This window comes from Mucor mucedo, assembly GCF_025094135.1.
Source record: "Mucor mucedo strain NRRL 3635 chromosome Unknown EV154scaffold_44, whole genome shotgun sequence".
In the NCBI taxonomy this organism is placed as follows: Eukaryota; Fungi; Mucoromycota; class Mucoromycetes; order Mucorales; family Mucoraceae; genus Mucor; species Mucor mucedo.
The window spans coordinates 177,509-192,514 of NW_026252328.1; the positions used below are offsets into that span (position 1 = coordinate 177,509).

Sequence of the window (15,006 nt, forward strand, 5' to 3'; positions counted from 1 at the left end):
GAGAAATCAAAAGTTCTGTACTAAAATATACAATGACCTCGAAATAACACAAAAGTAATAATAATAAAAAAGAGTGAGAGGTATTCGGAATGTCATCAACTCGCGTCAAATCATAATAATAAGAAAGGCGGGAGTAATCAACTTGTAATATTTAACGATTAAAATTGCCACTGGAAGAGAAGGGGGGGATTTCTCTTTTTATGAGACTACCATAAGATTGTAAAGGAAAAAGGCAAAAAGAATCAATCATGATTTCGAACTCTGCCACACAAAAAAAAAAAAAAAAGTATAAATTTTTTATACCGCAAAAAAGTTTGTGAAACATACAAACAATGTAACATAACAAATTTGAAATGAAAATGTCATTTTAAGGTGTCAAAACAAAATAATTGAAAAAAACTGTTGACATAGATAGCATCCCCTTTCAAATCTATCTTCTTATAAAAAAGGGCTTCTTTTTTTTTATATCAGTAAAAGTGACTGTCTCCCCTCCCATAACCCTTTTGGGTCGTTTTAAAAATAAGTCTCATTTATTTATATTTACCTTTTTTTGGCCATTTTCAAACACACATAACACACACACACATACACACAATGAATATTACACCAAGTAACATTCGGAGTGTAGTTTTACAAACGTTACTTTTAATATTTCTTGCCATTGTACGAACAAAAGCAGACGAGATTGAAGAACCTTTAGCAGAATTTCAATTAGTCGATTTCGATTTCTTTCATGGTGCCAATCTTGATCTGGTGCTTGTCACACCGCCAGAAGACGCCATGGACTTGTTTGATGGAACAGAAACAATACACTACAATTTACTGGAACCCACCTCTACTACCACAAGCAGAACTCACACAACCACTACTACTCATACAACCACCACACACACCACTCATACAAGAAGCACTAAAAAAACACCCACCACCACGACAACAACCACAACAGCAACAACAACGAGCAAATCAAAAAGTAATAAGCATAGTGCAGCCATGGCACTCAGTGAATGGACAGACCCATTGACGACAGAAGAAAGTACGACTAGTCAAGAGTCTCCTTCCACCTCCTTATCCGACAATAGCTCGCCCTCATACATTGTACCTACCATGACATTACCATTAAGCATATTAACCTCTATTACAAGTAGTACGAGTACACCTTCTCATTCTTTTATTAATACAACCACTCCCAATAATAATAATAATAACAATAACAACAATGTTACGACGCAATATACCAATACATCCGATCCTCTTGTACAATACGATCTTGAGTGTCGAGTCAACCATGAGTTCTGTATCAAGGTTAGCCGAGCAGTAGGAGCGGCCATTGATGAATTTACCCGGGTTATTAATGTGAAAATCAACTTACTGTAAACAAAAAAAAATGAATTTCATGATATTTTTTTTTTAAATCACTAAAAAAAAACAATTTTTCTATACGCAGAATTAAAGTGACTTATTACAGCTTTTGTGAAAAGATGTGTGCTAATGACACTCTAGGGTGGGGTACACCTACATCTCAGGTAAAATAAATTAAGGTTGGAATAAGAAGAAAGAAAAAAAGATCTCTTTTAATTCGATAGAGTTTAGTTTACATTGCCGTTTGAAGATGGGGCGGATCTGAATTATGTGTATCCGCAAGCACTGGCTAAACAATTAGCACCCTACAGTAGCACATCCGTATGGGCTAAATACGACATTGAAATAGAGATCAATCATGATGCCTATATGAATGGTATTGATATTGAACAAGAAATGAAGGATGGATGGAATGGTTCTGGTACACCGCCCAATGGCAAATTCTGGTTTATCGTACGTATATCTTATATATTAAAAAAAAAAAAATTGGCCACTCTTTTTTTTTTTTGCATACATAGGTTATTAACTACAACCTATGCCTCTTCCCCCCCCCCCTAAAAAAAAAAGAACGAAAATATCACTAGCCCACATCCGATTCAACCACATCAAGTGGATTTTCGCTATGTGGTTTTACATGAACTACTACATGGCCTAGGATTCCTCAGTTCATGGGCTGCTTATTTCTGGACAGATGCCTCTCCCTTTCGTACACTGGTGGATGGGATCATTGATCCATTGGAACTTCAACTTGTGACGCCAGGTCCATACTGGTATATCAATCAGGACACCGGTCCTACCTATGTCACTGGATTTCAACCGACCATGATCTTTGATAAATATTTAGTCAATGTCGATACCGAATTAAATGTAACCAATACGTCACCTTTATCGGATTTGGCGTTTGAAATGCAAGATTTCTGTGTACAGAATAATAATGCCTTCATTCTAAACTTTATCAAATCGTTCAATGCCGCTAATCAATCAAGGACAGCACATAAGCTATGGATAAGTATGTCACAACCTGAGACCGTCAGTTTCTTGTTCCAGCCACCTACGGTAGCCGATAGTAGTTACAATAGCATACCGTATCTAAACAAGACGTACAAGAGCATGACTTTATTAACAGGAGCTGATTTATTCGAACGCTCCCCCGATGAACAAATCGATCCAACCCTCAATAGGCCAGGATTGATGATTTCACATTTAGACGAGCAGTATGATACAACACCTGATTTCTTGATGACTCAAGCCTATCATCATGGCGAAACATTGGAAGATCTGGTAAAACAGTTTTATGACAAGATACCACCCATCAAATACAATGTGAGCACAGTGAATAACACCGTCGTCGAGCAGCTCTATCTTTCACCCATCGGTCCTGGTATTCTGAGGATACTGGATTCCATTGGCTATTCCACCGTACTGACCAAAACGAATTACACTACGGACGGAAATGTGAAAACACCAAAGTCTAGATCCGTATGTGATGATAGCAATACAAATCATGGACACAAACCATCTCCTACCGCTACATCAACCGGTAACACACTCTTGTACAATGACGAATTGATTATTCTAATTGTACTCATAGCGTCATTGGGTTCATTTTTATATTCCTTTTGCATATAAATTTTTTTTTTTTTTTTTTTTTTGTCTAATCGTTAGCGGATCTTTAAAAAACTGAGCTTTAAAAAAAGAGTTAAATGCGGGCCAATATTTGTAAATACATTTTGAAGATTCAATAAAAGTCACACGTCATAATGATAGGTATGCAGTGATAGTAAAATAATAGAATGAAGGAGAAAAGGGGTGGTTTGAAGATGGAACATTTTTACGACTGAGGGAAATTGAACGTGTATATGTATATATATACGAGATAGAAAAATGAAATTTATTAAAACAAGTGAAAAAAACCTGATATTTATATACCAAGCTTCGGAACTTTAAAATAAAGAAGTCCCAAAGTATACCTATTACTTCAGCAGCCTTCCATTGTCACATGCCAGCTTCTCATTCTTGATATGATTCCGGTTGTATATGTTCCGTGGTCTTTGTTCCTTTATCACAGCGGAACAGTATGTCAAAGATGGTTGGATACGCGATTTCTTCCAAAATGGCGGATCCCCCACTACAATCTGATCGCGAAAAAACTAGATTTTTCCTAAATGTCACTTTATTATTTTTGTCTGTTAGAAATAACAAATGGGTATAAATTCAGTCTACAAGCAACTTTGGGTCCGTCTCCCAGGTTATCTCGTAGTAGAGTATACTCGGGGGTCTATCTTTCTCTTTCTTCATAACATGTTCCACATTTATTCTTTATCATTCGATAATCCAAAGCAATGGGGGGGGGACAGTACTTTTTTTTTAAAAAAAAAATCCCATTTTTTCAGGGTAGCGCCATTTTTTTTTTTTTTTTTTTTTCGGAAATCGTTTCAATATGTACGGACAATTTTTACCAGCCGCACTGTACTGGGTTTGACAACCTTTGTGTAATAGAGAATGTCTGCTAAAAAAAAAGTCCGCCTTTCTTCTCTTCCTCCCCTTTTTTTTATTATCTTGTATGTGTGTGTATTAAGGATGAACCCCATCCGACACCTATTTAAATCCCCGTCTAACCAGCTCGGCGGGAGGGAAAAGGGGGCGCAATATATATCACACACGTACTTGAGGGTACAAGCCCAGTTTTAGTAAGATTCCAAATGTCAAAAAACCAATAATTTTCGGAGAAGTAAATTTGAATTCATGCGCATGAAAACGGGGTGTGTGAATATATGTACTATCATCGGAGTCAAAAAGACGAGGCTAAATAAACAAGGATCTAATAAAAAGATTGATTTACTGAAATGGTTTGTTGTCTCTCAGCCATAATTTATAGTCGCGTGCAAAAAATAAAAAAAAAAGAGCTGCTTATCTCCTTTATGGGTAATTATAAAGTGTGTATATATTAAAGATTTCATCATTAAGAATTTCATCATTAAGAATTTCCGTAAACGGAAACAAAAAGAAGATAATGAACCAATGTAAAGCACATATACGTGGCACAAAGGGAAAATAAAATAAAATGTGGTTCTATGGGATGAGAGAAATGAATGCTAAAAAGACAAGTAGCACATGTGAGTGTTTAATATGCTAAACAAAAACCTTCCCCGTGTTCACAAGGTAGATAAAGACTATTCCCATCCCCCTCATCTATTATTGAATTGGATTGTAAAATGAAGTCTCTGTTCTTAATGCGGTAAATGTTATCTTTTTGTAGTACCGATTTAAGGCAATGCTCCCACCCTGTGGGAGGAGCATTAGGCTATTAAAAAAATAAATAATGAAATGGTAAATTAAAAAATAAATAATGGGGGGATTTACCCAACCCACAGCTGATGGCTCTTAAGAGTTATGTAATTTGAATGTATTATTTATTATTCCAGTAACCGATGGTTACCATTTTTGGCTTAAAGTTAATCAACCGCCCCCTCCCCCCACCCATAAATATTGATTGTTACACATTTTGCTTTTTCGTTTCCGATTTGGTTCTCCCTCCGATTAACTCCATTTTTATTATAAATAAAGAAAAAAAAATTTTTTTTTTATTATTATCCTTTTTTTTCTTTTAAATTACAATTATTATTTTCCTTCTTTTTTAATACATCAAAATCAATGATAATGCAAATTACAACTATGCCTGCTCCTACCTTATTAAAATCTAAATGGAATACATTCATCACTAAATTATCTCCTACACACGAACATGCACCTCAACCAAGAAGACGACGCAGCAGTGCTGAAGATCACAGCAATAACAACATAAAGAATCAAAAACGTAGAAAACACAGTGATGCCGTATCTGTTGGTACTTACGAGTCTAACGTCAGTATCGCAGATAAGTTTCGTCAAGTGATTCCATTCTTTCGCAGAAGTACCTGTTCCAACATGTCATCCGAAGAAAACTTACCGACCACCGCCACCGTCACTACTACAACAGCAACAGCGGCTGCCCCTGTCACTGTCTGCACGGCTACATGTGATTACTATAAGCAGCTGGACGAGCTTAAATCCCTTTACACGCTTGCTGTAGATGAGGTAACTTTTTTTTTATAAGCAACCACTTTTTTTTAATTATCTTAATAACATTTCTCTTTTTTTTTTTTAGATCAACTATGCTGAAGATTCACAGGGATCATCCTACTACTCAGGAGATCTTGTTACTGCACGTGAAGCGTTGGATGACTGCGCAAATGCTTTCATGCAACTTCTTGCCCAGATAAACGATCTCTTAACACGTGAAGGTCTTCAATCCTCCATGGCACCCAAATTACTTCGTCTTCAAAAGAGATTGGATGCTTTACCCGACATTGAAGACTGCTAAAAAAAAAAAAAATTATACCTTTTTTTTTTTTTTATTATCTATTGTAAATTAATTATTCATCCCTCTCATTGTACATAACACTCTTTCCCCCCCAAAAAAAAAGTAACCTTTACTATTAATTTGTATATATAATTAATTTTTTCTAATTCCAATTCCCAATTTTTTCTTTTTTTTTTTTTTTATAATAAAAAAAAAACTTCAACTCCGAAATTATTAAACTTTACCCCAATCAAGAAGCAACAGCAAGTTGTACAAATGCCGGTTGATATCGGTCAGTCAGCCCAAACAAAAAAAAAAAAGTTGCATTTCATGATTTTGACCATATTTCTTTTTGGGGGGGGAGTCAGATCCTGAATCATGAAGTAGGTTAATGGGTTGCTTTCAAAAAAATGTATATTTTTACTACTGCAAAAAAAAAGTGGCAGTTTAAGGTAACCGTGTACGCACTTAAATTTGCATAATAATAAAGGGTATTTTTAGAAAGAAAAAATAAATTCAACCCAGAAATATATAATAATAATTTGACAATGAAACGTACCATCCAAACGCGCCCCTCACTTCCCTCGCGCGCACCGCCCTTTACCCCCTACCCCCATCCCCCTTTACAATAAGTTTTGTTTCCCGGGTTTTCACGATCTTCTTTTTTTTTTCCCCAAGAAAAAAAAGGGAGCTTCTTTGACCTGTGACTTTGTCCCGGTAAATTCCATATCGCAAGAAAATAAGGCAGGTGCCATCATCCATGAAAAAGATTCAAAAAGAAGGGGGGGGGGGAGATTTTTATTTTAGTAAGCCACCCGGGCGAATTAGATTGTATTACGCGAAAAAAATGGGAGTTTTTTTTTCTTCTCTACTTGACATCCCCCCTCCCTTTTTATTTTGAATTATTATGAGCCGATTATGCTTCTGGAATATTGTAACGTGGTGCAATCACTCGAAACATAAAATAAAAAAGAGCAAAGTTCTATTTCATTCTTTTTTCATTAAGAGAGATCTTTTATTAGGGGAAGTAAAATATGACTCTTTTTTGATCGATAAAAAGCAAACCTTTTTTTGTATGCTAAATTAGTAATAAAAAATGTATTATAAAAAAAAAAAAAAATCACGTAGTACAAACTGAATATGTGGGCTAAAGCTGCTTATTTATATTCTATCATGAAAGGGGTATACTTTACAAGAATAATTTTTTATTTCATGTGAAAAATGATCTGATCCTTTCTTGTGTTCATCAGCATGAAATCAATACGAAAGAATCGTGGCTCATCATGACTATGACACGGGAGTAAAAAAAAAAAGGGGGAGACTCGTCATGTTACGTAATGATCTAACTTTTGCATTAATGATGTTTTTCCGGGTGTTAATGGATAACAATTGATAAAAACGTCATTATCATTCAATCTTTTTTCTTTTTTATTCTGATTTGATTTTCCCATTGATCTCTGTTCATCAGCATGTGGTCATTCCATTCTCTCTTTCTTTCTCTTTCTTTCTCTTTTAGCTTACCCCGCATTATCGGAAAAAGTAGTTTTCTTTTTTAGGGCCGTCTATACGTATATCCAAGCAATTAACCGTTTTCCTCTAATCAAGTACCACCATCTGCTCAAATAAAAAACCTTTAGGCGGTGTTTTGTGTCACACTAGAAATATTTTTATTTGGGGGGAGGGGAGGAGGGGGGCAAGGTATTGAACCCCCCCCCCCCATCCCCACCCTCCCCCGCCCTTGTACTATTATACAACACACAATCAATATTTTTACAACATAAAAACCTGAAGGGACCAAATTGCCTAAAAAGGGAAAGAATATCAAAAAAAGAACACCTTTTTTTTTTTTTTGTGTGGTGAACTTGTTATTGGAGTCGTACTTGATGGACCTGTATAACAAATCCTCGGGGGAATAAGCCCAATTTAGAGCCTACGACTTTTTGGTGAGGGTAGAAATGTGTTTAAATTTGGTAAAAAGTCAGAACAAAAAAAAAAAAAAAAAAGCGGAATGTTTCAAATATATCTTAGCTCTCAACTATATATATTTTTTTTTTTATGCGAGTATGCCAGTGGATATTTAATAGATCAGTTTCATATGTGACACTTTACATCGGCTATAAATTGAAGTCTGTCGTACAACATATGGGAGAAAACATATGTGTCATGTCCTTTTTATAAATCATCAAAGGGGATTTTATGTGTTGATGGGCCGATAAATAAAATAATCCCTCCCCCCAAGAAAAAAAAAAAAGTCCAGAAATTCCTTACCGAACAATTGGTCTCAATTATTCATTTTTAAAATTCAGATGAATACTACAATAATATGTTATGGATTCAACACGTCCTTTATGTCTGTCTTTATACCCGCGTCTAAATTTCATATCATTGGTTCCTCCTCCTTTATTCTTCTTTTTCCTTTTTTTTCTTTCTGTACATTTCTTCTTTTTTCTTCTTTTATATCACAACAGAAAAAACTAGAAGAACATCTCTACCCTTTTCCTCATTGGTCAAAAAAAAAAAAAAGTGGGCCTAAAATAGAACCCGTTTTAGCAACAAACAATTTAAAATTAACTCTCAAAAAATGACAGCTCTGTTCTAATGTTTTAAATTAATTTGTTTTACACAACTATAAATATTTGCTATAGGTCTCTCCTCACCCTGTATCTCTTAATTGCTGACAAATGAATAACACAAACGGGTGTCATGACTCTATAAACGATAAAAGAAAAAGTGTGAGGGGGCTGGCCTCTTCCTACTATTTGGTTTTTTTTTTTTTTTTTAATAAGCTTTTTAATCTAAAGTTTTAAAAGAGCGTATATTACAAGAAGAGCGCTAAACAGCTAAATTATCATACGGCAATAGAACCAATGACAAGATCCTCTTTGACAGCACTTTTCCCCTAAGTAATGATCTAAAATTTCCCCCCGTACGACATTAGGCTCTAAAAAACCCATAATTAAATAGTCATTTCCGACATTTCTCGATTGCATCCCATGCTTTTTCTCCTTTTAAAAAAAATGTATTTTTTTTTAAATGTCAGTGTCATCTCAAATCAGCCAAGTCCCTAAAAAAGTTATTTCCTATTATTGACAACAACTGACTGTGACTCGATTGAAATATGCTCTCCTTCTTTGTAACCATACAAGAAAATGCCACCGCCTCCCTTTTTTTTGGGGGGGGGGGTATTACATCTAAGCCCACTGTTGTAAGCCTCATATGAATTTTTAAGGGAGCATACTCAGCCCTTTTTTTTTTTACCCATGATTAGGGAAGGTTCAATACTATACTTAAGGATGACATGCATTAGTTTAAAATTGTGGCTAATGATAGGAGTGTCAAATAGAAAACCCCGTTTTTAGCCACAGTTGACGACGATTTATATGCGTGCGAGTAACCACCTCTTTTAAAATTTGAGTGATGATGAGCCATTAGTCTTTCAGCTGGCTTTGAGTAAGGTATACTGGAAAATAGAATGCACTCTTCATGAACAAAGCTTAATCCAAGTAAATTTCAATGTCAGGCAGATCATGAAAATAAGCCTTATATATATTCTAATAAAACCACTACCATAATACTCAAGACGCTTTTCTATTTATTAAAACATCTTGGTAATTGAATCTGGTAAATAATAGGCAATGAACTCTGAAACATGGCAATTGGAATGACATGGTCTTAAGTCAATCACTATTTTATTATATTTCGACACGGGGGACATGTCTGAGGGGAGAATAAATCGTATATATTACAATTTTTTTTTTTTTTTTTTTTTGAATTAAATATATTGACTTACCGAACTATCAACATATGTTTACGATATGGATGATTGGGGGTCTGTTGCAGGTCTTTGGAATCTACTTGGACGTAAGTTGTTGTTTTTTTGCATGAAACTTGTAATAGAGTAAATATTTCGAGCCGCGTTGGTATCTCTATTCCATAATTTGTTACAACTTTTGCAAGTCAACAAATTGTGGATCTTTCCGACATCAGGGATTCGAACATTTTCCAGTGTTTTCAGCAAGCAGGAAGGATTGGAACACATCTAAATTAAAGTATTAATATCTAGTACAACACACAACGGCGAACTATTTATGTAAAAAACCAAAACTTGTGTCGGGCGACCAAAGTTTTGGTCGCATAACACAAATTTGTCAAGAAATACACAAATCTTAAATCTTGCGCTTTTTTTTTTTTACCATCCTCTTTTTTTTTTTTTTTTTTTACATGTTGCAAATTCCAGACTCCAAAAACTGAAAATATTGAGCTCTGTCTAAATTTTTTTTTATTCTATTTACTAGTAATCAGTTGTTTGGCCACAAAGTTTTCGGTCAAGCTTTTTATGAAATTGTGCTTTTGGCCACACGACTTTGAATTTACTTTTTGTAGCCGAGTACTGCACAAGGCCAACACATTCAACAGTGACGGTCACATCACACACAGCAATCTTGCGATAGGCTTTATCTTTTGTGTTTTCAACCACAACAGGAACACCATGACTGTCAAGACTGTGCTGCTCCATCACCTCAATCACTGCCAAGAAGGCAACCTCATTTTCCTGCTTATGCTGAATAAAGCACTGCACCTTTCCAACAAACCAAGCATTTCGGGTCGAGCTAAGGACATTGTTTTAATATCTCTTTTTAGTCTCTCTCTCTCTCTCTCTCTCTCTCTCTCTCTCTCTCTCTCTCTCTCTCTCTCTCTCTCTCTCTCTCTCTCTCTCTCTCTCTCTCTCTCTCTTTTTTTTTTTTTTTTATAAATAAATGTTATGAAATCTACTAAAATCACACTAAATTTCATTAGACCAATAATTTTGTAAAAAATCACACTAATTTACGCTAGGCTATTTTTTTTAAAACTAATGGTGCGCGATCCGTCGTTTTACTATTATTTCTCTTTCTTTTACATACTTTACAAAAAGACTTTAATCAATCGGTAAGTCCTGCTTTTGTTTTTTGATGTAAATACTAATGTCGTTACTTATTTTACAGGCTTTCTATACTATTGAGTTCGCTCATTCCCTACCTGTATACCCTTTTATTTTATGTAAGAATCTTTTATGTTGATTTAGAGAGCCTGTATATACCACCCCTCTTTTTCCAAATATAGTAATTACCACCCCTGTTCGGTCGCACCGGACAGTAGATGTCCGGTGGAAGTGGATCACTTAATACGCATTTATTAGGCTCAATTGTGGATCACTTTATACGCATTTATTAGGCTCAATTGTGGATCACTTAATACGCATTTATTAGGCTCAATTGTGGATCACTTTATACGCATTTATTAGGCTCAATTGTGGATTACTTTATACGCATTTATTAGGCTCATTTGTGGATCACTTTATACGCATTTTTTAGGCTCATTGTTGGATCACTTAATACTTATTTTTTAGGCTCATGTATAGTGTATTTTTGGATCACTTAATACTTAGTTTTTAGGCTCATGTACAGTGTATTTTTGGATCACTTAATACCTATGTTTTAGGCTCGTGTACAGTGTATTTTTGGATCACTTAATACCTATGTTTTAGGCTCACTATATTTTCATACATATGAATCTTCCAAACATAGTTTGGTGATGAGACATTGGTAAATGGGAGAGACATCTTCAATATATTGTACATAGGCAAAATCTGGTCTTCATACACCATCAGACGTATCCCATAAAACCTTAAGGTTTTCAAGAAGGTCCTTACTCTCCAACATAGCACACTCAGCTCTCTGCTTGGCTTTTACCGCCTCATAACTGATTTGTTTCCTTATTTGCTTCTTAAGTTTTTTTTCGTCGACTCTCAAAACGGAATTTCTATCGACCTTCTTTTGCTGCTGGCGGATACAGTATGCAAGCCTTCCACCTTGGTCAGGACGCCCATGCTTGACACCAACGATTACAACATGGTGTTTGACCTTCAAGTGCTTGATCAGGGATGATCTCGAGTTGAACGTCTTATGGCACTTACCACATGTCAGCTTGTCTTTAATTAATGTGTCATCAACATCTTCGACATCAACTTCCTCAAGTGATACTTCATTCTTTGACTGGTTCAATTTTATGAAGAGTATCTCGATTAAAGGATTTCTTGGGGCTACTTCTACTCTTTTAGGAACAATAAGACTCTTGCCTTCAGCAATACTTTCTTGATTGTTTATTTATATAATCGTTGTAAATTGTAAAATGGAAAAAGCAAAATGGTACCTAAATCCCCCCCCCCGCCCCTCCTCAAACAATTATTCGGACCTGGTTCATAGGCCTAAAAAATAGGTATTAAGTGATCCAAAAATACACTGTACATGAGCCTAAAAACTAAGTATTAAGTGATCCAAAAATACACTATACATGAGCCTAAAAAATTAGTATTAAGTGATCCAACAATGAGCCTAAAAAATGCGTATAAAGTGATCCACAAATGAGCCTAATAAATGCGTATAAAGTGATCCACAATTGAGCCTAATAAATGCGTATTAAGTGATCCACTTCCACCGGACATTTACTGTCCGGCGTGACCGAACAGGGGTGGTAATTACTATATTTGGAAAAAGAGGGGTGGTATATACATTTTCTCTTGATTTAAGAAGCTAATATCCATTTTTTATGTTCTTTTTATACTACATTATCTTGAATATTGGGATCATTAAAGTATTATTTATTGTAGATATGTAAAAACTCACATAAAGGCATATCATACGCTCGAACCCTAAGGTACTTTTTGCACCTAACATATATCATGCTACCTATACCGTATAACTAACCTCCCTTACTAGTTTAAAATAATTTTGAAAAGACACATTCAAATATATCTATATTTAAGGTATGATTACGTAGAGGTCGTATAACTAACATTATTCACTAGCTTAATAACACTTTAATTGACCCATTTAAATATATTATACTCTATATCCACATCCATTTGCATCCTTTAAATAAAACGTTTCTTAAATTATATGTTATACTTATAAAATATTACAATTGAATGATATATTTCGTATGACCAAAATGTTTTTTACTTATAACCAAAATACATGGCTTCTTAATAAAATTTTGATGTGTCAACACAACATATTTGCATATCGTTACAGAAATATTTATCATGCAACATAAATACTTGTCCTATGACACAAACTATGGTCATGAAACGCAACTTATTCTGATCGATTCTGGTTCTGTGATCAAAGCTTATGTTAAAACCCCAAAAATTTGTCAGATAACACCAAAATATTTTTCATTTTTTGTGTAATTACACCAAATGTTTGGTATATATAACAAAAAGTGATCAAAATGCTAAAATAATTTTGATCATATTCCTGAGACGCCAAATAATTTGGGTTGAATTTGTGTTCGGGAAACAAAATTTAACCAAAACGTTCGCCGTTGTGACAATCCGAATCGTTCATTATTTTACCTGTGAAGTAAGGTACTCGTCGGTATACACCAGAATTAGCCTTTCATCTGCACTTCACCCTAAAATAAATCAGCAATCAAAATGTTTTTTTTGATCGATATTGGCGATATCGCTCAAAAAATCGAAAATATCGATATCTCCGATATTTTTGATTTTTTGATCGCTGATCGCAAAGCCAAATTTTCAAATCTCTATAAAAACAACCTATACATAAATAAATAGATGTAGCAATACCATGTTAATAGATAAGCGTGATTTTTTAAAGAAAAAAAAAGTTTATGGGGATGATAGCCAGGGTAAGAAAAAGACCACTTCAGATTACGTAAGTAAAATGAGAAAAGGGGACATGTGACTGTGGGTTTTAATGATTTTCCAACACTGCTGGTAATACTACTCTTATCGACTTTGAAAGCCTTACTAGTTTTTATTACATATTTGTTGTTAGACTTGTCGACCCCATTCACCAACCCAATAGTAGACACAAGGTCCTTTGCATCAAAGACGACAATTTTTTTTTGCTCTGCCTCATCATGCGCGGGATGGCCTTTGAATAAGGGGAAACGTCATGATTCTTTATAAGTTTACCAAAAACGAAGTTCGAGCCTGGAGTACTTTCTTGATATGTAAAGTCAAAAAAGAACAAGCGTTTACACACGTACCAGTTTTCAACAGGTCGAGACATCCAAATTACTTTAAGTGAGCACACATGAATTTAGATTTGCCAAAAAAAAAAAAAAAATAGGAGAGTGCCTTGAATCTGTCATTTACAAGACTGATGAATCAGTTGCTGTAGAAAATAATCAACCCGTACGGCGTTGCCAAAAAAAAAAAAAAGAATTGAGTCTGAATTTTTTTTTTTCTTATTTAAACAAACTTTGTTTTTTATACCTTTTTATTCTTATTCTTTTTCCCCATTTCTTTTTCTTCCAGGTTAATGTATGTATATGCGAATAGTTAATGGTATTTGATTCATCATAACCATTTTTAAATTAATTTAGATTTAGTTATGTGACTAATAATAAACGTGTTACAACTTTATAATATCATCAGACCAATGCTCTTTGCTCGGTAAGGAACTCTAACTACTTTCTTATATCTATTAGCACATTTTTATAGCTAAAGAAATCAATACATTGATTACTTGTGGAAAGGTAAATAACTTGACTTTGGTATACTTGTTTATTATTAAGTTAACCCAACTTTTTAAAGCTGATTGATACTACTGTTTATTTGAGGCTCGTACATCCCACGGTTTTGTAAAGGTACACATTGCTAAACATGATAATTTATTCTCTTATTAACGTAAATCATATTTTTGCAGGTAAGTGATACTGCTGCTCTTCTGAGGTCTTCGTGTGGTCACTATCGTAGTTCCTCTGATTATGTCTACCTCTGGTCATATTTCACTGGTCATTTTCCATATTTGAAGAGGTCCATCATGATCAGATTTGATGTTATTTACTTTTTTTTATAAATAAAATTTTGTTTTTCCCAATATATATAAACGTATCAATTTCAAGCCTGCATACTGATTTAGCAGAAGTGTAAAAGTAATATTATATCGATTATCGATTACCCCATTTTTTTTACCCCATCCAACGATATTTTGTTTTTGATTTAAGGATCGATATTGTCAATCGCGATATTTTAGAAAATTTGATCGATATTGCCAATAAAGATATTTTAGAAAATTTGATCGATATTGCCAATCGCGATATTTTGGAAAATTTGATCGATATCGCCAATCGCGATATTTTTAAAAAAAAGATCGTTATTTCCGCTCTAATTTGTTTGCGATATTTTTCAATTTTTGATCGCTGATTTATTTTAGGGTGCTTGCTTCTTATATCTTTTTCCTTAACCTACGAAGCATACCAGATTGCTTTCCTTTCATTGTCACGTTAAA

At 34.5% G+C, this 15,006-nt stretch overlaps 4 protein-coding genes across 4 annotated transcripts; 3 read left to right on the forward strand and 1 right to left on the reverse strand.

The window, feature by feature from the left end:
• The first annotated feature begins 400 nt into the window (after nucleotides 1-400).
• On the forward strand, nucleotides 401-3,073 carry EV154DRAFT_508643 (uncharacterized protein). The gene is made up of 5 exons (XM_051601534.1): nucleotides 401-454; nucleotides 545-1,373; nucleotides 1,448-1,526; nucleotides 1,594-1,815; nucleotides 1,930-3,073. The coding sequence occupies exons 2-5, from the start codon at nucleotides 595-597 to the stop codon at nucleotides 2,989-2,991; spliced, it is 2,142 nt and encodes a 713-aa protein (XP_051457727.1). The 5' UTR covers nucleotides 401-454; nucleotides 545-594; the 3' UTR covers nucleotides 2,992-3,073.
• Nucleotides 3,074-4,958: 1,885 nt separating this feature from the next.
• On the forward strand, nucleotides 4,959-5,934 carry EV154DRAFT_508645 (uncharacterized protein). Its single transcript, XM_051601535.1, has 2 exons — nucleotides 4,959-5,439; nucleotides 5,510-5,934. The coding sequence occupies exons 1-2, from the start codon at nucleotides 5,017-5,019 to the stop codon at nucleotides 5,723-5,725; spliced, it is 639 nt and encodes a 212-aa protein (XP_051457728.1). The 5' UTR covers nucleotides 4,959-5,016; the 3' UTR covers nucleotides 5,726-5,934.
• Nucleotides 5,935-9,474: 3,540 nt separating this feature from the next.
• On the reverse strand, nucleotides 9,475-12,722 carry EV154DRAFT_551658 (uncharacterized protein; the record flags this gene model as incomplete). The annotated part of the gene is made up of 7 exons (XM_051604996.1): nucleotides 9,475-9,743; nucleotides 9,926-9,951; nucleotides 10,079-10,314; nucleotides 11,221-11,306; nucleotides 11,347-11,837; nucleotides 12,451-12,458; nucleotides 12,706-12,722. The coding sequence occupies 7 exons, from the start codon at nucleotides 12,720-12,722 to the stop codon at nucleotides 9,513-9,515; spliced, it is 1,095 nt and encodes a 364-aa protein (XP_051457729.1). The 3' UTR covers nucleotides 9,475-9,512.
• Nucleotides 12,723-13,327: 605 nt separating this feature from the next.
• EV154DRAFT_551659 (uncharacterized protein) lies at nucleotides 13,328-14,596 on the forward strand. Its single transcript, XM_051604997.1, has 4 exons — nucleotides 13,328-13,422; nucleotides 14,151-14,168; nucleotides 14,204-14,251; nucleotides 14,422-14,596. The coding sequence occupies exons 1-4, from the start codon at nucleotides 13,336-13,338 to the stop codon at nucleotides 14,572-14,574; spliced, it is 306 nt and encodes a 101-aa protein (XP_051457730.1). The 5' UTR covers nucleotides 13,328-13,335; the 3' UTR covers nucleotides 14,575-14,596.
• The last annotated feature ends 410 nt before the right edge of the window (nucleotides 14,597-15,006 follow it).